The sequence below is a fragment of the Neovison vison genome, chromosome 11 (assembly GCF_020171115.1).
Source record: "Neovison vison isolate M4711 chromosome 11, ASM_NN_V1, whole genome shotgun sequence".
Classification (NCBI taxonomy): Eukaryota; Metazoa; Chordata; class Mammalia; order Carnivora; family Mustelidae; genus Neogale; species Neogale vison.
The window spans coordinates 90999531-91024355 of record NC_058101.1 but is presented as its reverse complement, the minus strand read 5'-3'; the positions used below and the strand labels follow the sequence as shown (position 1 = coordinate 91024355).

Here is a 24825-nt window from a genome sequence, read left to right as displayed (position 1 = left end):
TTGTTAGCACTTAAAGGAATATGAAGGCTTGTTTGGTGGACTGAGGAATCTGTAGGAGAGCAATAGTCATTTTGTTCACTGAGGTAATTGCTCTCTTCCTTCACAGCCAGTACTGCTGCTATATTTGGCAAATTTGTATTCTACGGGAGATTTTTTTAAAACTTTGATGCTATTTAAAATTTTTCCTCAAAACAATTTTTTCCCTCAGAGAGACTTAATCTTTCAATATTATACTTCATAAATTTTTTTGCTCGTATATTCAACTGATTAACATTTATGGCTTAGCTAAAAAATATCTCTTATCTCTTCATTAATAGAATATCATTCAGCAATGCTTTTGAGCTAATTTCTGTTAAGTCTCCATTCTTCTGGAGATTTTTAAGCGAAGAAGGGGAGAGGAAAAAATGGAAAATAAAATTTTCACTTTCATCTAGTGTTTTGGACACCCTACCACTGAAGTGTATGCATTCGCATTGCACTTAATTCTTCCAAATAAATTCATAATTATTTCTTTTCCCAGTCGCTAGCCAGTGATGTTAATCACCTGTATGTGTATTTAAGATCACTTCCCGAGTTTCTGTAGAGGCCTAGATCCCTTTATTAATATCTCTTCAAGTCTTTGATGTTTTAAAGACCTGACAGAAACAGCCCTCTGGGGCGCTAGATCTGATCAAAGACCACATAAGGCAGGTTTCATGGGAATTGGAAAACTGCCCAAGGACTCTATAGACCAATGCGTCCTCTCTCCTCCATTAGTAAGGACTAAAGGAAAACATGGATATATACTATGGGAAACAAGAGCTGAGTATTTCTTTATCATATTGAATGTTAATACTTCTCACAATTTGGAAAGTTCCCTATTGATCCTGCCAAGATAGGTCGAGTCTCTAAAGTGAACTTCCACTAGTTAGTGACTAACTTGCCACTGCAAAGCTAACAGCAGTACTGTGTTACATGTTTCTTGAGGGCAAGGACTTCATGTAAATCATCTCTGTATGTCTAGACTCTGATGAGTGTGCCTGGGAAGTAGCAGGTGTTCAATAAAATTTTTGTTAAATGAATGAAACCAGCACATAAATAACATGAAATAGAAATCAAGTCCAAAACGGTAACTAAAATTAGGCTTTTCTCCCCTCCCTGATTATATAGACCAGAGAACTTATTATTAGATCTAGGTTAGGATAAAGAGATTAATGAAAACAAGATTTGTTAGGACTCAACCGGTATTACTGAAATTGTAATGATAACAAAGAAAGAGGCAAGGTTCAGTATATTGACCTAATTCTTGATACGCAATCCAAGCATGAACCACCTACCCTCTTTGTGTGTTTAATGGAAAACAAAAAACCAAAACAAAACATTTGAACCTAAGATAGTTTGTCAAATCCAGGTGTTGGTATTCACTTTAAATTTAAGGACTTGCTTAAGAAAGAAAAGCTGTTGGAACCGTTTATAAAATGTGGGTGCATTTTTAAGCGTGGCAATGCTTTTTGTCCAGAGACACACAATGTTCTAATACTTTCAAAGTTGACTCATTTCCCGTAGGTGTACATTTGCTGCTTTTTGCCAGAAGTTTGTCTAAGAGAGTTTCATGTTGCTGGTAACGTGTGAGGACGTGATGTGGATAACGAGTCTTCTGGGTTCCTGGAAATAAGAAGGGGCAAAGGAGAGAGAATACAAGAGCGTTCAATAAATTATGTTTCTGCATACTGACAAACCAAACAGTTCACGTACACGGGGGAGGATTGCAAGGACACAAAATCTCAAAAAAGTAAAGAATGTAATACATATAAAAAGAAGCAAATCTCAAATGAAACAAAGGGTAGGAGTATTTATCTGAGACATGGGCAATGTCCTCTGCTTAGGAAGTGAAGAGCCACATGATCTGCAGTGATTATAAATAGATTTTGAAAAGAAAAAGTCCACCCACTCCATCAGATCAGCAAAGTTAAATACATCTAAGTACCTCTTGGATTTTTTATTATTATTTTTTTTTATTTTTGATATTTTGCTATATTCAGTGGACCAAAATAAGATAACACGTTAGAAGTCACTTGGGAAAAGTAAAAAGCCCAGTAGCTCATGGTCTGTTTCTGGGGTAGTCGATGTTTTGTTGATTTTGTATCACAAAAACAGGACCTGAATGAGCGTGGGCTGTAGATATGGATATGAATATGTGGAGGGCAGATAAGTGAGGGTGGCTCCCAGTGATAACGGAGTCCTAGCAGCGGTAGTTGTGCCCAAGAGAGATGGTAGTGATTGGAATTATGGGTTCAGAGAGGGAGAGCAATAAGAAAGTCCTAAGTGAGGAGCAAGTCCCAGGCCAGAGCTAACAATACACCAGTCAATCGGCACAACAAAAATGAATGAGATATACTAACATTTTCATTGTTTCTAGCAGATTGGACACTCCCTTTCTCTTCCTGGAAGACCAGCCCCACCCACTATCTCCACAACATCTCCTTGGGTATTCCAGCCTGCTTATAACTACTCTTGCAAACCAAGTGATGAGCTAGAGAAGGCAAACAAGAGACTAACTCCTTGGGAAGCAGCAACGAAGTCTCCTCTGGGTCTAGTGGATGATGCGTTTAAACCCAGAAACATCCAGGAATCCATTGTGGCAAATGTGGTCTCAGCAGCTAGGAGGAAGGTGCTTCCAGGGTGCTCAGAGGATTGGAATGAGAGACTGTCCTATGTTCCTCAGGCCCAGAAGGCCAATGTGAGCTCATTTGCAAGGCAAGAGTATAATGTTGCATCTTTACCTAATAATAATATGTCTACCAACTCCCTGTATGGTTCACAGTTGCCATATGCATATTATAGGCAGCCTTCCAGAAATGATTCTGAAATAATGTCCATGGAAACTAGGTCCGATTACTGTCTTTCAACAGCTGATTACAACTACAACCCACACCCAAGGGGATGGAGACGCCAAACATGAATGTTAGAAAAACTGATCATGTGCCATCTACAATAGTCATTGTTAAAATGTTCCTTTGTAGGGCATTTCACTTTTCCAGTAGATTTTGATTCACTTTTGGTCTTGGCTTATTCTCAGAAGTCATTTATTTGAGTGTGTGTGTGTGTGTGTGTGTGTATGTGTGCGCACACGTGAGGGATCTCTTTCTTATCTGCTCATGATAGAGAATTTCTTTGAGGAAAAAATTCATTTTCTGCATTGATGTGTTGGCACTTATATCTAATTCATAATCTTAATTCCATTTATTCCATTAATATGAGGTAGTCTGAGCAACTAAACACTGCTCATTTAAAGTGAAATTAAGTATTTTCTTCTAAGCGTCTTAGTCCAGGAAGGAATTAAAGAAATATGATGCGCTAATTGTCATTAGCAATAATAGCAAGGAATAGAACATGGGAGAAGTTTTCCATGAAAGCACGCCATTGAACGATAATTATATAAAAAAGGATTTCCTTGGTGTTATTTTAAGCATTTCTCTGAAACATTATCAAAAATCCAGTGAAATTCAGTTTTTTAGAATTGAAAATACAGGTGTTCTCAGAAAGAAAGAAATATTATACAATATTTCTTGTAAAGAAATATTTGTAAAGAAATACAATATTTCTTGTAAAGATAATTATACAATTCAGAAGGACTTTTGAGGCAAATTGTGTAATGTATGGGGAATAGAAAGATTTAGGAATAGAATATATTTTTAATCTATTTAAAGCCAGCAGCCTAAGACAGGAATAGATTCTGGGTTCAGGTATTCTCATTTGTCAAATGAGAAGATCAGATTATTTAATCTCTTATATCCTCAATAGCTCTGATAGTCTGAGATTCTTTCATTGACAGAATGACCTTTGGTGCATTATTCATTTTTGTTGCTCATGATATAAACGCAGGGTTAATTTAGGAGTGGGTTAGGTCATCAGTGTCACTACATGTATAATTAAAGGTCCAAAAGGAATTGTTGGGAGACAGGTTTTGTGCTATGTGTTACATGAAGGGAGGGTTGATGTGGAGAAAAATAAAACTGTTAATGGATTTAAGGAAGTGGTAGATGAATGTGTCTGTTATTATGCAACTGTAAGTCATGACCATTTATTTAGTTACAGAAAACAAAGCCATCATTAGGATGTTCAAAGGAAGCTGAACAGATGCTTGGTCAATTTCATGACCCATGCCTTGTTAGCACGACCATGAGACAATCAAACATCTGTTCCTTACTACTGTACCCACAAAGTACTCAGTACAAGAAAATTCAAAGCATTTAACATCATAAATAAGAACTGAGAGCATCTTAAAAAAAACATTTTGAGTATTCAAAACTTTCTTAGATATTTAAATGTGACTCTTTTGCTCTGTTTTACTCTGTAACTCTTGAATTTATCATTATAATGGTATCTTTCCCAGAATAAAACTTAAAAAAGAAAAAAATTCCAGGGCCTAAATGATCCCTTATCTTCGAAGTAGAAGATCAAAAATGTGAAGAAATCCCAAGAAGTTCTCATTGATGGACCCAACCAGTTGCTAATATTTAGTTATAAAGAAAAGAAAAGATAAATACTTCTAAAGTTACATTGTTAAATTCCCTTAAATTTATATACTATTAATTCTCTCAAATTATAAAATATAAACATTGACTCCAAACACTTTCTATGGAATCTTAAAAAATAATGTCTTGTATATTGATTAGCACGTCAGCAAATTCTCAGGAATCCCCTGCATTAAAGTCTTACGTGCTTCAAACTTTACTATATTACCTAAATCATTCTAGATGCCAGTGTCTTAAGATAAGGGTGATTTAGCAGGAAAGACTGCCTGACAGGACTAGATCCTATTTTGTGGCTTTCTTTGATAAATTCTAGTAGTGGTTTTCCTTACTCCTAGGATTTAATATACTCCAACTCTAGAAATTGATATATATTAGATTATTCACTAAAACTTTCACTGGACTCAAAATTTAAAATGCAGATATTGTAAACTTAAATATTGTAATAATAAAACAGCCATCTCCTTTGCAATACTAGATCAAAATTATCATTCATGTGAAGTTGTTTGAATTGATTCTAGACATCAAGAGAAAGACAATACATGGCAGGAAAGTTGTACATTTTTCACCCACAAAGAAATGAACATCTCACAGTTTTATTAGAAATTGGTGTTCTCAAAAGTCATACATTGCAGATATAATTTGAAAAGCAGGAGTGCCAACGTCAATCATCACAAAACATATTGAGGATATAGAATCTCCAGTTTACTTAAAAATGAGCAAAGTTAGATTGTTTGCATTCAAGCTACTGTTTGAGACAGGAGACTTGTCATGCTGAGATCTGATTTCTGTGGGTGAGAATACCTTATATCTGTAAGATAAAATCAGCATTTTTAGAAGGACTGTTGCTTGTAAATATATCCCACATTCGTGAAGACTTTTTTCTACTAGTAGCAATCACATAGGTAGACAGAGTTCCTGTTTCACCGTGGATTAAAAAGCATGCCCTAAAATGTTACAGTATGCCAGTCACAGGGACACTAATTTGTCACCCTTCCTCCATCTTGAGTTTAAATATCACATCATTACATGTGTGTGAAGTGTCCCCTATTAAAATGATGTAGAGTTTGAATTTTAAGTTTTATAAATGCATGGATTCTAGTCCATTTACTTCTGAATATGTCTCTTTTATGTTTTGGCACCATCACTCACGTTGGAAAGGGCCACCTTATTAGGGCTCAAGCATATATATGTATTAATGAATTGGAACTTTGGATAAAAGATTGTATTAGATAGGCTCAGTTATTATAATTAGAGAGGAATTGTAGAAATGTTTGTTTTTTAAGAGAAAGTAGATTTTCACATTTGATTTCTGTTCAAAGTAGAAGTATTTACTCTAGCCACACTTTTCTATTAAAAATTACTATGTTCTCCCGCTAGTTAGGTTGACATTTCTGACTGTGTTTATCCCAAAAGACTGTATTTGAAAGATGCATATTAAAAACCAAATTTGTATTAGTAATAAAAAGTAACTTGGAAATCAACTTAAAGTGTTTTCATTTTTCCTTGTAAAATATTATTTTGAATTAGTTTTCACCCCAAAGAACTGGGATTTGATATACTCCAAATCCAGAAGTTGATGTATATTATTATATACATTATATTCTTAAGTATGATATATTAGATTATTAAGCTTATCTATTACATATTTTGAATTTTAATTTCTATAATATTAGCTTCCAGACACATCAAAAGAATTTCATGCTGATTGGCATGAAATTTTAACTGTCACATTTAAAAACTTTAGAAAAAACTAAAAATATGATCATTTTGACATGTAAGTTAAGACGTTTGGGGTCCAAACATAAATTAATATTTTCCTTCATAGTATATTGGAAATTACTCCTAAGCCTAAGAATAACCAGTGGCAATATGACTTGATAACATCTTGGTTGTAATTCTGAAGCTGTTGGGGACTGATTCAGAGAATCTGTCATGTTTGTGATTCCAAAAATGACTTTGGCTCCTCCTACATGATATTAAAACTATCAGCTGGAACTCAAGCTCCCTGGTCAGCTGGTATCATATAGTACAGCTTTGTGACACCGGTTTTTGTTTTGCTTTGTTTCATAAATTCTGAAAAGAATGGTTATTTTTGGTATTCTGAAAAAATATATATACATATTTTTTAAAGGGCAAGCACTGGAAGCATATTTCAAAAATGAGGACTTTTTTAAAGATTAAGATGACCTAAGAGTACTAACACTATACTGTCTTAAGATGCTACTGCCCTGGAAGAATCCCATTTTCTCTGAGGAATTCCTAGTGCTTAGTGACGGCAAATTTCAAAACATACTGAGAAGTAGGTAATATCATTTCCACATGGAGTGGACAGACAGCCCGAGGCAAGGGGAGTTCAATTCCCTGGCTCCTTATTGGGAAGAACACAACAGAGCTGCTTTAAAACTAGCCAGTTTTCTCCGGTCTACTTACTACCAAAAATATTTAGTACAAACTACTCCTTTTTCCTCAGAGGTTCTGGAAAACAACACAATTTGTGACTTCTCAAATTTAATAAGACAGTATTTTCCGTGAAGGGGCATTTTGCTATTTACAGCTTTATAAAATGTGACAGTTTATATTTCTAGGAAGGATCTGGCAATCTAGCTATAAAAATCAAGTAATTATTAAAAAAAAGGGCATTTAAAGAGGAAATGGCCTCCAATGAATCTTGCTGTGGTATTCATTGGGTTCATGGTCAAAGGAACAAGACTGATACAAAGTGAAGGTCAGGCAAAGCTTTATTTCATGCCAAGCATCGAGAATCAACCAACTGTTCGGCGCCGTCTCTTGCAAAGAGGCGACCCCTCTCTGCCTTACAGACTAGCTTTTAAGGACAAAGGCCATGTGGTCGGGCCTGGCCACGCACAGGTGGCCAATGAGATTGTAAAACACAGAGAAAGCTGCACAGTCATGCTAGGTCACACACGGGTGGCCAACTGAATTCTAATTTACCCTAGTAGATATTTGAACTAGCCTATCACCTTGGTCAGAATCAGTGCCCAAAAGGCGGGACCCACACTCCTTGGTAGCTAGGGAGACAGTATGCGCGCCCTACTGATTGGATGTCTCCACCTGGCCTGACCCGCCCTTGTATTTGGGCTTTGTTACCTGGGACTGGTTTCCTGGACTTGCTTTTAAGTAAGTTCCCTGAGGGGGGTGGGCAGGGTCAGTTTAAGTTTTACTGCATAAACAACAAAATCACTGTTTAACCGGATGGAGCTGCTCTGGCTAAATAGGTCCTTACAGTATTTTTTTTCTCTCTAAAGTTGTACTGAAGCTTTGTTATATTGTAACTTCTTTTCCCTTTACTTTTCTGTCACCAGTGTTCATGAATTTTCCTTTACTCCCACCTTCCCCAAGAGGAAAAAGCTTCATTCACGTTTTCAAGGATTTTAAGATTTATACTTCTTTTTCTTATGTCAAGTTTTTATTTAAATTCTAGTTAGTGAATATATATATAGATATATATATATATATGGTAAAATTTCTGTTTAGAATTTAATGATTCATCACTTACATATAACATTCATGTGTAGAATTTAATGATTCATCACTTACACATAACATCCAGGGCTCATCACATCATGATTTATATTTCTTACTTAAGAGTCTAAAAAAGCTTTTATAAAGCATGACTGCAAAACCATGATGATTTGAATATGTGTGAGGTTTCCCCTAAATTACCAAATAAATTATAATGGGGTATGTTGTAAGAACTAAGGGCAGGCCACCCTCATGATGGGCCACTTTGGCATGAAGATTATTTTGAGTTAAAAGCAAACAAAACCCAGCAGATCCAGAGAAAGTTCTTTACCTCCTCTTCAACTGCCTAGAGATAATTGAGGTAGAGGGCCCACTCCAGGAAGAGACTGGTCACCACAATTAACTACATTATGATATGAACCGAGTGGGTGGTAAACATGGAGGAATTTAGCAAATGTGCCCCATTGTTTCTGTGTGGCCCAGTGAACATTTATTTACCAAAAGTTTACTCTTTTTCATCTTCCTGTGAATTTCATTTCTTCCTTTAGAAGTCCCAACCCCCTAACCCCATCTCCTAAAGTAGGAATGACAAAATACTTCATTTTACCTGTCTTTGGAATTTCATGCTTGTGTGAATTTCTCTCATGTATGAAATTAAATCTGATTTTCTCCTCCTAATAGGTCTCATGTCATTTTGATTCTTACTCCAATTAGGACTTTGAAGGGCAGGGAAAAATTTTTTCCTCCTTGACAACGTAGACAAAGGCAAAATCTTATCCAGGCTCAAATTGCCTTTGAAGAATCCTGTCTACATTTCTATGAACATGTAGAAGTAGAGATAAGACCCTCCTTAGCCTTTCTTCAACACTGCTTTTTCTAGAAAAAAATTATTTATTTAGACAATTGAGCTATAGGTGTATTCTGCAGGGATATTTCCTCAACAAGGTGTACGGCATGTGTTGAAAAGTAAAAAGCCATCCTTAAACTAGAGAAGGGACACTGCACTGCCTATTACCACTTCTATGAAGCAGCTATTTCCAATGCAGTGTAGAAAACCAAACCAGGGGTGCGTGGGTGGCTCAGACGGTTAAGCGTCTGCCTTTGGCTCAGGTCATGATCCCAGAGTCCTGGGATGGTGCCTCGCATTGGGCTACCTGCTCAGTGCAGTCTGCTTCTCCTTCTCCCTCTTTCATTCTCTCTGCTTGTGCTCTCTGCCTTTGTCTATGTCTCTGTCAAATAAATAAATAAAATGTTAAAAGAAAGAAATAAAGAGAGAGAGAGAGAGAGAGAGAGAGAAAGAAAGAAAGAAAGAAAGAAAGAAAGAAAGAAAGAAAAAGAGAACCAAAACAGAAGTCAGCAGAACCTTTGCAGCTCCTGGGGTTAATCCGTGACCTATCAGGACTAACCTCATTTCAAGAGATTGGCTTGGTTGTTTTTCCTGTTGATCTACATGATATTCATACCACAGCTTTCTGCCAGACCAATACATAAGACTGTAAGGACCTATTTAGTCAGAGGTTTCCATCAAGGTTAAAACAATAGCGTTGTTTAACCCTTAAACTATCCCTGCTCCCCTTCCCCCAGGGGACTTACTTAAAAACAAGTCCCGGAAACCAGCCCCAGGTAACAAAGCCCAGATACAAGGGTGGGTCAGGCCAGGTGGAGACGTCTGATCAGTGGGAGTTTGCATACTGTCTCCCTAGCTACCTAGGCGCCCTTTGGGAGCCTTTTGGGCACCAATTCTAACCAAGGTGATAGGCTGGGTCAAATGTCTATTATAGGGTAAATTATAATTCAATTGGTCACCTAGCATCACTGTGCAGCTTTTTCTGTGTGTTACAATTTCATTGGCCACCTGTGCGTGGCCAGGCCCAACCTCATGGCCTTTGCGCTTAAAAGCTAGTCTGTGAAACAGAGAAGGGTCGCCCTCTCTTGTAAGAGGTACGTCCCCGAACGTTCGGTCTGATTCTTGATGCTTGGCGCGGAACAAAGCTTTGCTTGATCTTCGCTTTATATCAGTCTCGCTCCTTTAATCACGGACCCATTTTTGTGGGGGACCTAACAAAGACAAAGAATAATATTTTTAAAATTAAAAAAAAGGGGTAGAGGGTTGTATATTTCTTCATAACTTGGTATTATTTGGGCCCTTATGTCATTTAAATGTCTCTTTATCTTTGAATTCAGATGATCTTTCTCTGGTTTCTAACTACAACAACTACAGCTCTGATCATTAGCCATACAAAGTGCCTATAAGTTATTGAAGTTGATAATTACTGGAGGGTTGGGAAGAGGAAAAAGAACCTGATTTTGTGATAAAACAGCCAAACTTCAGTTCTCAGCTAAGCCAAGTTCCATGTACAGCATGAATTTGAAATAGAAAATAACCAAAAAAAGGGGGAGAGGTTTCATGTCTTGTAATATTCACCAGTGGCGGTGTCTGAAAATCATTCTTTGTGGAGACTCAACTGGTTCTTCTACAATATGTTTGCATAAGCAAAGTATTTGGGTTTCTCATTTGTATAACAGAGAAGACATTAAGGAAAATAAAAGAAAGAAAGAAAGAAAAAGAAATACTGTTCCAGGTCTAAAATGTTATCATGGAGAAAAAAATCAGAGGTAGGAATGCATTTTATACATATTTTGGCTGAGGAACTTTCAGAAGAATTGATTACACATTTTTATTTCACCATTGCCCTGCTATAAAATTATTCTTGAAACAAAGCACATTAAAAGAGGTCCATTCCAAGATCAAAAAAAGGGGCATGTGTGTGAGGTCAAGCTTATGGCAGACTTGAATCTTAAGGCTGAGTAGGAGTAGCTGAGTGCAGCCGAGAGAGAGCCATTTCAGACAGAGGGGTATACTCTGGCAGTTCTGTGTGTGAATTTTATCCATAAGTATAAAACAGATATTTTTACTACCATGAAGACATTGACATTTTTTAAAATTATTTTTAATTTTTTAAAAAATTTATTTGACAGACAGAGATCACAAGTAGGCAGAGAGGCAGGCAGAGAGAGAGAGAGGAGGAAGCAGGCTCCGTGCTGAGCAGAGAGCCCATGCAGGGCTCGATCCCAGGACCCTGAGATCATGACCTGAGCAGAAGGCAGAGAAGGCTTAACCCCCTGAGCAACCCAGGTGCCCCGACATTGAAATTTATGGCACAAATATTTCCATAAAACATGTGCATTGCATTCATTTTAAGAAATCTCTCTTTAGGGGACACCTCAGTGGCTCAATCAGTTAAGCATCATATGACTCCGGCTCAGGTCATGGTCTTAGGGTCCTGGGATCAAGTCTGATGACTGTCAGGCTCCCCACTCACTGGGGAGTCTGCTTGTTCCTCTCCCTCTCCCTTCTGCCCCTCCCCCTGCTTGTGCTCGTTCTCTCTCTCTCTCTCTCTCAAATAAATAAATAAAATCTTAAAAAAAAAGAAAGAGAACTCTCCCTTTAGGCATTTGATTACCCATTTTCCCTTAGTTATTATTATTTGAAGTTAGCAATGACAACATTGGGACTTTCATGAAGACATCAGAATTAAAGTCAGCAGGTAATGCTTGTTCTGATTTTTAATTTCTCTGACAAGGGGAAATACTAGATTTTATCAGTGTGAGCAGCTAGTAGGTTTAATTAACATTGAATGGCATTTCAGTTCCTGCCCTGGACTTTTTTTCTTGGCACAATGAATATACCTAGAATTGGATTTAAAGTGAAAGCAAACTCAAATACTCTCCCTAAGTGGAGAGGTAACATAAATAGGCTCACCACAGTCTACAGCTATAGACTCTTCGCAGTTTGACAATAAAGTCCTAGAATGGAAAGCAGTATGTCTCGATCAGTAGACCCTTAGTAATTCCTCTAGAATGAACTACTTTTGACAGGGGCACATACAGCCCTTCTATTGGCAGCTCCAAAAATTACTATTAAGGGGAGATGGATTCATTCATTTATCAAACAAATAATCCTCTATCCTTTATCACTGTGCCATACCCAGTGTTTGATGTGGGATAGATTAGTGAATAAAACATGGCCTCTGTTGCCAGGAAGCTGATAGTTCTAAGGGAGGGGATAGTGTAAGGAGACAAGAACAATGATAGGATTATACAGAGTATTATGAGAAGAACAAAAATAATTCAACCCTAAGTGTGGGAGGGTCCTCACAGAAGGCTTTCTGGAAGAGCTTATGGCAGACTTGAATCTTAAGGCTGAGTAGGAGTAGCTGAGTGCAGCCGAGAGAGAGCCATTTCAGACAGAGGGGTATACTCTGGCAGTTCTGTGTTACCCCTGGATAATAGAGTGGGTTTTATCTTACTGGGAAGGTTAAACTTTCTTTGGTAAAAGGCCACTTGGTAATACTTTAGGCTTACAGGACCAAACAATTTCAACTTATCTCTGCAAAAGCAGCCGTGGCTAATATGAAAGGAATGAGCGTGGCTTAAGAAAACGTTTTTTTTTTGTGGACATTGTCATTGGACTTCGATATAATTTTCACAAGTCATGATATATTCTTAAAATTTTTTTTCAAGTAGTTAAAAATAGAAAAACTGTTTGTAGTTCACTGTCTGTACAAAAATAGGTGTCAGGCCAAATTTAGGCCCTTGGCGGTCATTTGCTGATTCCTGCTGTAGGGCAACAATGGGGCACTATTGGAGGATTTTAAACAAGGAACTGGCATGACCTAGCCTTCTTGGTAGGAAGTTTATTCTGGCAGCACTGGGGAAGATAGAGTTGAGAGGGCAGGACAAAGGGAAAGGAGGACACAGAGCTGTCTAATCTTCCTGTGTGAAAAGGCAGGCATGGTTTGCCTGCTGGAACACACTATAATAAATCATCAACTCTAAAACACCCCGAAGAGTCCCTTCCCTCCCTTATTACTACCTGTCCTTCTCTTTGTCACTGTGCCTCCTCCTCCCACCCATGTCCCAAGCACACATTGTGGCTGCCAGTTGGCCTCCTCCTTCAAATTCTCCCAACCGAGCAAACAAGAGGGAACTGTGTGGAAAGAGCGACTCCCAGCAACCCACTTCCCTAATTTCTGGGAAGATGGTGACGGCTGAGTGAGTGCTAGGATGGCCCAATTCCTGGAAGCCATCAATATGTGTTACAGATGTGATCACAATCTCCACAACAGTTATTTTCTTGTTGACAGCCATAACAGCCTTTTGTTTGTTTGTTTGTATTTGACAGTTGAACTGATGCCATCTCAGAAAACCAAAATGATTAGCTTCTTTTCCTGTAGCATAATTGAAGATTTCATCCCTTGCTAAATAATCTGGATTTCAAAGCATTTAAAATCAAACGTGTCACAAAAATGTCTTGAAATGGAAAATAATTTTCAAGAGATTAAGAACTAAGTAACATAGGAATATCTTAGGGAGGTTGTCAAAATTCACTCTTCTGTGAAAGGGAGGTCTATGCAAAATACCTCCAAAGGTTGAAAGAGCCATAGGACCAAAGAAAAAGGCTGGTAAATCCAGCTTGACAAGAAACGGTTTATGAAGGGGATTTGTGGACAGAAACTTGTCTTGGGTGGCTGCAAGACCAATAGATCTCCACAATCCCAGATCTCAGCAAATCCACTCCCATAAGATGTACTTGTATAGCCCTGGAGTCTGGGGGTATGTCCTGGTAGACCACCCTGGAGGCTGGGGGTATGTCCTGGTAGACCACCTGGGAGGAGATGTTTGAGAAGAGTCATATGTCACAGTCACATCTCCAGAGCACACTGAGGACGTTATACCCCAAGGATGTACTTAAGGCTGTGGTTAAACAAAAAGCATGAGTGTGTGTGTTAGTGGGGGAGGAGGACTGTGCTCAAGTCTTCAGGTCATCAGGTAAGTCTTCATGGCAGATTTTCCAACATGGCATCAGTCCGGTTCATACACTCACAGACCATTAAAATTGGAAGGGGACCTAGTGATTGTGTAATGAAATACAGGAGGGAGTTTAAAAAAGCCAAAACAAGTGCCAGGTTCTCTTTTCCTTCAATGCTGTGTTCTTTCTTCAAAGAACTGATTATAGAGCTTTTTAAACCCAATATCTGCTAGATTTAAGATGGCAATATTATCTTACCTTCAGTGCAATGCCATTTTCAAACATTAATGTTGTTGTATTATTAATTTCATTTTAAGGTCTTAAGGCACTTGATGTTTATAGACTTGAGCCAATGTTATGTTGTTCCAGACATGGCCTATGTCAACATCCCCCCCCTCCCTTCCTGTTTTACAGACAGAGGTGATGTCATTGGCAATTGATGGGATAGTTTTATGTGGCACTATGTCATTATCTCTGTTCTGAAATCCATCCAAAATGTAGAACCATAAAGTGAAAAAGAACATAGTAATGGAAGATGTATAATAATATGTACTTCTAAAAGAGTAAAGCAGAATAAGCCAGAGTTGACTACAATAGCAACTCATTCTAACTAAAGCAGCTATGTAATCTGCAAATTGCCAGGCTATTACACCCACAAAAATAGTTCAAGCTCAAGAATGATGTGAAAATCTTTTAACAGGATGATATGTGAAAAAATTATGACAAATAGAAATTTGTAAAAATTTAGTGATTGTTGATTTTCAAAAACAGAAAAAAATCTTAGAATGTCATGAAAACCAACAATTTTTTTTAATTTAAAAATTTTTTTAAAACTTTAAAAAAAAAGATTTTATTTATTTATTTGACAGAAAGAGATCACCAGTAGGCAGAGAGGCGGGCAGAGAATGAGAGGGAAGCAGGCTCCCCGCTGAGCAGAGAGCCTGATGCGGGACTCGATCTCAGGACCCTGAGATCATGACCTGAGCCGAAGGCAGAGGCTTAACCTGTCGGGGACCGCCTCCGGCCGGGAAAGTCCCCGCCATTACAAGATGGCGCTTGGCTCACTGCCAGCAAAATACGCTGCAACTAAACACCGAACTTTCTGGTGAAGCCCACCTGAAGGAGGACATAGTCATTGGCTGTTTCAAATTTAATCAGTATAATAACAGGACTCTCATTGGCTCTCCCCATTGTTTGGCCCCTTATTGGTCACCCTGACACATATAAGCTAAGAAAGTTGTCGAAATAGAGAGACGAAGCATTAACACCATGCCAGGCTGGTTGTCGTTCTTGCGGGCCGAGGGCGACAAATGGTGCCGAGACCCGGGAATAGTTAACGAGTAAGTAAACCTTGCAAGGAGAAAAACCGCAGGTAAGCGGTGAAGGAACCACAATTAAAGTGGTGGCAATCTTGTACAAGACCGCAATAAGAAGCGGGCGGCCATAGAGCCGGGATTTTCTTAAGGGAATACGATTAAAGTGGTGGGAATCTTGTACAAGACCGCAACAAGAAGCGGGCGGCCATAGAGCCGGGATTTTCTTCCGCGGTAAAGCGGGGAGTAAAGGTCGACTGAAGTATATGCGTGTAAAAAGTCAATGTGTTGGTTAGTGTCTTTAACGTCTGCGTCTGTTGTCTTTGTGTTCATAATGGGATCTGAAGTATCTAAAGAGTGGTCTTCTTGTGCCTCAGAGGGGGGTAGTTCTAGTGAAGAGGAAGAAGAAATGTCAGGGGAAAAGTTAGACCGTAAAATGTACTCCAAGTTTGAACAGTTGAAACTGTCGACTCCAGCAAGGCCTAGTGCCCCTCCGCCGTATAATCCTATGGCGTGCCAAGGAGCTTGTAGCTGCTGCACCACATGCGGTAGTGGCAGGGCTTCGAGCTGGAGAGATCATGACCTGACCTCTGCCTTTCCGGTTTTAGAGGACCAAAACAACCAGCGGTATCATCAGCCTCTTGATTTTAAACTAGTTAAGCAATTAAAGGAAGCAGTCATGCAGTATGGCCCTCAGGCAGCCTTTACAGTATCTTTGTTGGAGACCATAGCGGGAATGAACTTAGTCCCTGAAGACTGGGGTAATCTAGCCCGCGCAACCTTGTCAGGAGGGCAATATCTAGTATGGAAAACAGCCTGGCAAGAATACTCACAGGACACTGCCCGCCGTAATGCAGCGGCTGGAAATCCTCAGTGGGACCTAGAAATGTTAATGGGAATGGGACCGTACATGGGAAAGCAGGCCCAAATACAATACAACCCTGCAGTGTATCTGCAAATAGCTGCGGCGGCCACTAAAGCATGGAAAACCATTCAAGGCAGTGGGGATTTACAGGGTCAGCTGTCTAAGGTAATACAAGGACCAAATGAGGCATATGCTGATTTTGTAGCGAGGCTGATGCAAACAGCTGGTCGAATATTTGGGGAGGTAGAGGCAGCCATGCCATTGATAAAACAGTTGGCTTATGAGCAAGCTAATAAGTGGTGTAAAGAAGCCATCAGACCTTGGAAAAGCAAAGACTTGAGTACATATATTAAAGTTTGCAGGGATATCAATGACAGTGTTATTCAAGGGCAGGTTATGGCTGCAGCTATCACTCAAGGTTTACAAGGAGTAGGAGCTATAGTTACCAAAGAAGAGAGTTGGACTTTCCTATTTCAAAGCTCCTCTCCCCAGGAAACCGAGCTGCTCACAGTGATAAAAGCATTTCAAATGTTTCATCAAGAACCCTTCAACCTTTTATCAGATAGTAGATATGTGGTGCAAGCTGTCTCTATCATTGAAAATGTGGGTTCTATTAATGCCAGGTCTACTATCTCTAAGGCATTACAAGAAATCCAAACATTAGTTTGGGACAGGAAGGTTCCATTTTATGTTGGCCACATAAGAGCTCATACAACCTTACCAGGCCCCCTGACACAAGGTAATCGGTTAGCAGACTCCTTAACCAGAGGAGAATTTGTCTTTGCCATTGAGGACCCGGGCAACAGGCGAGACATTATCATAAGCTGTTCCATGTGAATGCTTTAACTCTTTGCCTCAAATTTAACATAACAAAAGCACAGGCTCGGGACATAGTAGTCTCCTGCAGAAACTGCGGGACTTTACTACCTACACCGTCTTTGGGGGTTAATCCTAAGGGTCTGTTACCTAGTCATATATGGCAAATGGATGTCACACATGTTTCAGAATTTGGAAAGTTAAGATATGTTCATGTCTCTGTAGATACCTGCTCTGGAATAATTTTTGTCTCAGTGCATACGGGGGGAAAAATCCAAAGATGTTATCGCCCATTGCCTACAGGCTTTCGCGGCATGGGGGAAGGCACGCCAGTTAAAGACAGATAATGGTCCAGCCTACACCTCACAACCCTTTAAAGCCTTCCTACAACAACTTGACATTCACTTGATACATGGAATACCCTATAACCCACAAGGACAGAGTGTTGTGGAGCGCGCGCATCTTACAATAAAAGATGCGCTTTATAAACAAAAAGGGGGAATAGGGGACACCTTCAGGTCCCCTAAAGATAAGCTCAACACCATTCTCTTTATTTTGAATTTTTTAACGTTGGACAAAACAGGTAAATCAGCTGCAGACAGACATGCAAGTGCTGTTGCTGCTCCCCCTAAGCCTTTAGTACTTTGGAAGGACATCCTCACAGGAAAGTGGAATGGACCAGATCCAGTGTTAGTATGGAGTAGGGGGTCTGTATGTGTTTTTCCACAGGAAAAAGAGGCTCCAATTTGGATCCCAGAGCGGCTGGTGCGTGCAGCCTTGCCTCCAAACACCAGTCATGATGCTGAAGATGCTGATGATAACGCTGGGGATGCTACACCTCCTGCGGCAGACTCAAGCCAGAGAGCTGTGAGCAGTGGTTAAAGCATGGCTATATCCTTTACCAGTGACTAATTCTTTTCTCATATTCCCTCCTCTCCCTTTGATGCATGGCAGGTCTGTAACTTGTTAGGAGCATGTACTTATATCTCAGCAGTGTCCATGTTAAATGGTGGCAAATTCCTCAACTGTTCTTATAAACAAAATGACTCTGGTACCTTTGAGACAACAGTTAATGTGTCTTGTCCCAATAATATTATTTAATTGCTATCTTTCCCAGTGCTGGAATGTCACGGCCTTCAAGCTGGCTGTGATTATGCATATCCCTACTCCTATCCCAGTTTTCATTCCAGATGACAAGTTACCGGTGGTGCTATCCAGAAAGAAGAGAGACTTTGGTATCACAGCCGCCATTGTGACAGCATTGGCTATATCTACAGCAGCTGCCATGGCAGCAGCAGTCTCGCTTGCTGCAACTAGACCCACTGCGGAAGCTGTGAACACCCTTGCAGAAGGATCGGCGGCTGCCCTTCGAACACAGACTCAGATCAATGCACATCTGCAAGCAGGAATCCTAAATAGTCAACCAGAGAGTGGATTTGGTTCAAGAACAAGTGGACATATTGGGGGCCCTATTGGGACTGGGATGTATAGCACCCTTCCTGGCAATTTGTGTAACTCCCATAGCCTATACTAATATGAGTAACTTACAGAATGTCTCCCGACAGCTCTCCCAGTATTTGCAGGGTGCTTAGTCTGACGATTTTCTGACGATTTTCAAAATTTCACACGAGTACGTGTGTGCAACCAACTTCCCTCCCAGAGCTATTTCAAACATTCAGCAATATGTTCCAGTTTACCAAACAATGGGCTGGCACAATTGGTCTTCTTGTCCTCCTCCTTACTGGCATTCTGCTTCTATTCGGAAAAGTTCGCCAATGGAGAACACAGCAGCGAGAGCAGAGCCGAGCTATAGTACAAGCCCTTATGTCAATAGAGGCTGGGACATCTCCCCAGATATGGCTAAGCATGCTAGATCGGTAGTCAAAGACGGGTAAGATCAGTAGAGAAACATACCAACCTAAGACAGGACAGAGATCATTGATATCTTGTGTCTGATGACGGGTAAGGATGTTTTCTGCTACTGACGACCTAAGACAGGCACGATCTCTGCCATAAAACAAAAAAGGGGGAGATGTCGGGGACCGCCTCCGGCCGGGAAAGTCCCCGCCATTACAAGATGGCGCTTGGCTCACTGCCAGCAAAATACGCTGCAACTAAACACCGAACTTTATGGTGAAGCCCACCTGAAGGAGGACATAGTCATTGGCTGTTTCAAATTTAATCAGTATAATAACAGGACTCTCATTGGCTCTCCCCATTGTTTGGCCCCTTATTGGTCACCCTGACACATATAAGCTAAGAAAGTTGTCGAAATAGAGAGACGAAGCATTAACACCATGCCAGGCTGGTTGTCGTTCTTGCGGGCCGAGGGCGACATTAACCCACTGAGCCACCCAGGTACCCAAAACCAACAATTCTTAAAAAATAAAAATAAAAAAATAAAAAAACAGACAATTCTGCTACATAATCTTCTGACCTACTGTGACTTCATCATATACGCCTCCCCAAATGAAGCTTCCTAAATATAACAAGGTAAAGATTTGCACAGGAGGCTTAATTGTTGCTAATCTACTTGCATAGAATTATCACAAATCTAATTTACATAATCAAGGAAAAACTTAAGTAGAGATTTATTTGAAGTAATTTACCCAAACTGGTATTCTCATTTACTGCATATTTCCAATCACTAATCAGGAATGTATTACATGCTTTTTAGGTAGCAAGCAGTCTACTAGTAGTAAGACTGATGATGATAATGGTGATGATGGTGGTCATAGCCACTTTTTGTAGGGACTCACAGCATACCAAAACCCTACACTAAATACTTCAACTCCATTGTCTCATTTAATTTTTCACCTTTTTGGCAGTCGGTACTGTTATTATTCCCCATTTCAGAGATGAAGAAACTGAGACACAGAATGCATAAATAACGGACAGTCACACCACTAGAAAGTGTAGATCTGGAATGTGAATTGACTTGTTCTACAGTCCATTCTATACAGATTTGTCTGCATACACATGATAAAAAAGATATAGATGGCACGGTATCTCCAGTTTGGGAAACTAGACAGATACATTTACAACAAAAGAAACATCGTAAGGCATGTATGGGATCATCATGCTGAAAGTGATCATAGAGATTATCTAGCCAAACTGTCATTTTCTAGGAAGGAAACTGAGACCTAGCTAGGACAAAATGGCCAAGGTCCCCCAATGCAGTATAGAAGTACTTTGTCCCTGTGCCACTCTCCAAGTCCAGGTCCTCATTCCCTGTCGCCTGAACTATTAAATAATGTCAGACCACGTTTCTCCGCCTCCAGTCCCATCTTTTTTCTACCCAATTATATTTCTAAAACTCGTGTCTGGTAATGTTGAATGACTTTAACTCTTCAAAATACTTTCCCTACCTTCTCCCTGAAGGCCCAGCTCTGCCTCATCAAGCACCAATCTATCCTTCTAGCTCTGCTTCCCACCGCCGCTCCGGCTGCTCAGCAATTCTTTCCCACAGTCTGGCTGGTCATGATCCTTTCCTTATGTGTCTGAGCATGCCCTTCCCTTTGTCTAAAATACCCATCTTTCCTAGCCTATAAACCTGTTCATCCTTCCAGAGGCAGCTCAGATATCACTCATTTAAGCATTTCATTCTCCAAATTACTAGTCACTCCCTCCTCTGCATTTCCATAATCCTTCACTTTACTCAATATTAGAGAAAATGACTGGGGCGCCTGGGTGGCTCATTCGTTAAGCATCTGCCTTTTGGCTCAGGTCATGATCCTGGGGTCCTGGGATTGGGGGCCTGCAAGGGCTCCCTGCTCTGCAGGAAGCCTGCTTCTCCCTCTCCTACTACCCCTGCTTTTGTTATCTTTCTCGCTGTCTCTCCTTCTCTCTCTCTCTCTGTGTGTCAAATAAATAAATAAAATCTTAGAAGAAGAAGAAGAAGGAGAAAGAACAAAGAGAAAATGACTTGCTCACCTTCTAGCCTAACACCTAGTGCCTTTAAAAATGAGTAACATGGATTGAAAGTCAAGGATAAAAGCAGGAAGCCCAGCCAGCAAGCTCTTACAGAAGTCCAGGCAAACAGTGGTTAAAGTGGAGTCACTGGAGATGGAAAAAAACACAGACCGATTCTAATTTTATTTGGGAGATAGGCTCACCAGGTCTTGGAAACATCTTGGATGTGGGCAGTAAAGGAAAGGGAGGTGTTACAGCTTATTTTTAGATTTTATGGTTTGAACCATTGCATGGATGGCATTATGTTTTACTGAGATGAGGAAGATTAAAGTGGGAAATTTAGGAGGGAAAATTAAAAGTTCTATATTTGGACATATTGATATGATATTAAGTCTGGACATTTTAAGCTTTCCTGTGGAAAACTGTTCTTAAAGTAAAAGAGTCACCTCACACCAGTCAGAATGGCTGAAATCAACAAGTCAGGAAATGACAGATGCTGCTGGCGAGGATGCGGAGAAAGGGGAACCCTCCTACACTGTTGGTGGGAATGCAAGCTGGTGCAACCACTCTGGAAAACAGCATGGAGGTTCCTCAAAATGTTGAAAATAGAACTGCCCTATGACCCAGCAATTGCCCTACTGGGTATTTACCCTAAAGATACAAACGTAGTGATCCAAAGGGGCACGTGCACCCAAATGTTTATAGCAGCAATGTCCACAATAGCCAAACTATGGAAAGAACCTAGATGTCCATCAACAGATGAATGGATCAAGAAGATGTGGTATATATACACAATGGAATACTATGCAGCCATCAAAAGAAACGAAATCTTGCCATTTGCGACAACATGGATGGAACTAGAGCGTATCATGCTTAGCGAAATAAGTCAAGCGGAGAAAGACAACTATCATATGATCTCCCTGACATGAGGAAGTGGTGATGCAACATGGGGGCTTAAGTGGGTAGGAGAAGAATCCATGAAACAAGATGGGATAGGGAGGGAGACAAACCATAAGTGACTCTTAATCTCACGAAACAAACTGTGGGTTGCTGGGGGGAGGGGGGTTGGGAGAAGGGGGGAAGGTTATGGACATTGGGGAGGGTATGTGCTTTTGGGTAAATTGGAAGGGGAGATGAACCATGAGAGACTATGGACTCTGAAAAACAATCTGAGGGGTTTGAAGTGGCGGGGGGGTGGGAGGTTGGGGTACCAGGTGGTGGGTATTATAGAGGGCACAGCTTGCATGGAGCACTGGGTGTGGTGAAAAAATAATGAATACTGTTTTTCTGAAAATAAATAAATTGGAAAAAAAAAAAAGTAAAAGAGTCACCAGATGACAGTAATAATAGCTAAGAGCCATTGGGATTGCTCAACATGCCCTGTTGTGCCCAAATTCCGAGACCCCCCAAAGACGACCACCAGAGTCTAAAGTCAAAGCCAAACAGCAAGGGTCGTTTATTACCAGTTTGAATCTGAATCTCCATGCACTCGTTGCGGTGACGCTAAGAGGTCCCGAGCTCAGGATCACAACACTTTTTATACACTATTTTTGGGGAGGCAGGGACTTAGCATACATCGTAGTATCTTGTAACAAATTGCCACATACCGTGGGAAAATCAAAAAGGAACTCTACAATATGACTGGCGTGCTACAGAGCGGGAAAAGTCTGGGAACAGATTATTGGTTAGGTCAAAGGGCTGTCGTTCTTCAAACTGCTTGGTTGGCACCGCTAGGGTATGTGTCACTTCAGGATTGGCCGGGGTCTCCCTGTCAAGCCTTGGGGTGCCAGATGGTTATTATCTCTTGCACCCAGAGCTGGATGGGGGGTCCGGGAGCAGTCATTTTGTCACGTCCAATTCTGGGTGGGGGTTTCTCTGGCACCAGATGACTGTTATCTCTCGGCCCAGAGCCGGGTGGGGGTCTGGGAGCGGCCCCTCTGCCAGGTTCAATTCTGGGCGGGGGTTGTGTGGTTACAGAGTGCCTATAGAAAGTCTGCTGGTATTTTTCCATCTCCTCATGGGTTAGCAAGCGAAGGTACAGAAGCAGAAATAGCGGTAATGGTTATAATTTAGGGATCTCAGTCCCAGACTTGGTTTACATATTAAGTTATACAGTCTCTGCGATCACCTACAAGGAAGTTACTACAGCGACTTGCATTTTATAGACAACAAAAGCAAAGTATACAAAGGCCGAGTTACCTCCTCAAGATCTCACATTTGTAAGTGGGAGATTCAGGATTTAAATCTAGGAAGTCTGACTTCAGAGCCTGGGCTTTTATTCTCTGCATCAAAAAACAAAAACAGAACAACAACAACAAAAAAACGAATGACCCAGAGCCAGGAAATTGTACTTATTTCTGAGTAAGACCAACAGAAAGCAAACACAACTCTCCACGTATTACATGAGAAGATTTATTAAACACCGATTTTAAGAAATGACAGTTCTGTTGCTGAATAACCTTTCTTATCTTGGATGCCCTTATAGAAATGACATTATGGTGTAGGACCCAGCAGCAATCAATCAGCAATGACTTCTCCCAGTGGAGTTAACTGGCTCCCCATCTAGCTCTCTTGCCTGGAGGCAATCACCTGCAGATGCCCTCTGACATCCATAGTTGTCACTTGAGAAACTAGTTACCGACCGTCTGTTATGAGTCAGGGACTGGAATAACTATGGGACTATGACTCTGACTTCAGAGAGCTTCTGACTAAAGAGGGAGGCAAAAACGAGTCAGTCCGTCAATCCACCAATTAAAATAACTGTGATACAGGCAGGAGCACCCAATCCTCTAGACGAAATCAGATTTAAGGGTAAACTTGCAAATGGAGGTAGAATTAAACCAGGAAGCAGCTCAACATTTCTTAGCCTGAGAAGAGAAGCAGCAGGGAGGGCATGGTGGAAATGGTGCAGGAGTATTTGTCCCATTGGGCACAGGTAGCAGGTTTGCAAAACGTGCAACGCAGCAGATGGGGAAGTGGCCTATGCCTGTTGTGAACGTCCGTGCTCCATCCCAGGCCGCCCGCTCATCTGTCTCCCTGAAGGTCCTCTCCTGGTGATCCAATGGACAACCACCTAAATCATTGGCACTTACACACGGGGGACAGTCCGTATCCAAACCTGACTTGAATGATCTCTTTGGCTCCATCCCTGAGTCTATTTGCTCATTAGAGTTCACTGTTTGAGGGATTCCAGGACACCCCTGATAAAACACTTGCAGAAGAGACCTTGCTCCCTTCCTGCTCCGAGTCGGCTTCCACCCCGCCGACTGCTTAAGGTGGGACTGGACGCACTGCCCTCGTTTTTTTCCTCACCTGAACCCTCATGCGACACCTCGATCATGAAACTCTGTGAAACCCCCCTCTTCACAGCATCTCTCATTACCCGCCTGGCCCTCCCTGGAGCCCCTCGCAGCATCTGCTCAGGCTCTCGTGACCTTATACCTGGATGACTGCAGTACGGTCCTAAGGTCTTGCCGCCTACATCCTCAATCTGTTCTTCATTCAAGTGTCAAAAGAACAGTACAAAAATGCATATCGTGTTACTGCCTTTAAAGCCATCAGTGGCCCCTCTGGTTCTCGGGCTAAAGTCCAAACTCCTGTGTATGCCTCCAGTATTTCCTACTTTCCTGCCTTTCAACCCTTCCTCTTGCTAACAGTCCCTCTTCCTGCACGGCACACTCCCGCCGTACCAGACTACTTACAGTTCCTTCAACTCTGTGTGTGGCTTCAAACCTCCCTGCTTCGGCTCACGCTGCTCTCGGCTTGAAGTGACTTGACTCATCTTTCCAGTCTCAATTCACAGACAGACCTGTCTCTGAAGCTTTTGGGGATCACTGTGCCTCTGCCCCAAATAGAACTGACCTTTCCCTTCTTTCTGTTCCCACTGCTTCCAGGGCAGACCGTTTCCAGCGCACTTTTGTTCTGGCGATCCCATCAGTCTGGCATGATGCCTCGTCCCGTCGCTCTGGCACGATTGTTTCCTCAGCACAAACACCATTCCTTGACCAACACTTACTATCCACCATGAGTAGGGCTGTGGCCAAGTGTTGGAGAAGTGGAAAAGGCAAATAAAACAATCTTTGCCTTCATAATTTATCTATGGCCATA

The 24825-nt window shown here is 40.9% G+C and overlaps 1 protein-coding gene and 1 long non-coding RNA gene across 2 annotated transcripts in view; one reads left to right on the top strand and one right to left on the bottom strand.

The window, feature by feature from the left end:
- SYNPO2 (synaptopodin 2) overlaps positions 1–5998 on the top strand; it is a 178723-nt gene extending 172725 nt beyond the window's left edge. The window contains exon 5 of the mRNA XM_044224115.1: positions 2402–5998. Within this exon, the coding sequence (XP_044080050.1) occupies positions 2402–2941 (540 nt within the window). The 3' untranslated portion in view covers positions 2942–5998. The remainder of the gene's footprint in view (positions 1–2401) is intronic.
- Positions 1343–24620, bottom strand: LOC122889197. The gene is made up of 3 exons (XR_006380840.1): positions 24420–24620; positions 22918–23000; positions 1343–1644 (listed from the first exon to the last, which is right to left on the bottom strand). It is a non-coding gene; the product is annotated as an uncharacterized LOC122889197 (long non-coding RNA).
- Positions 24621–24825: the final 205 nt, after the last annotated feature.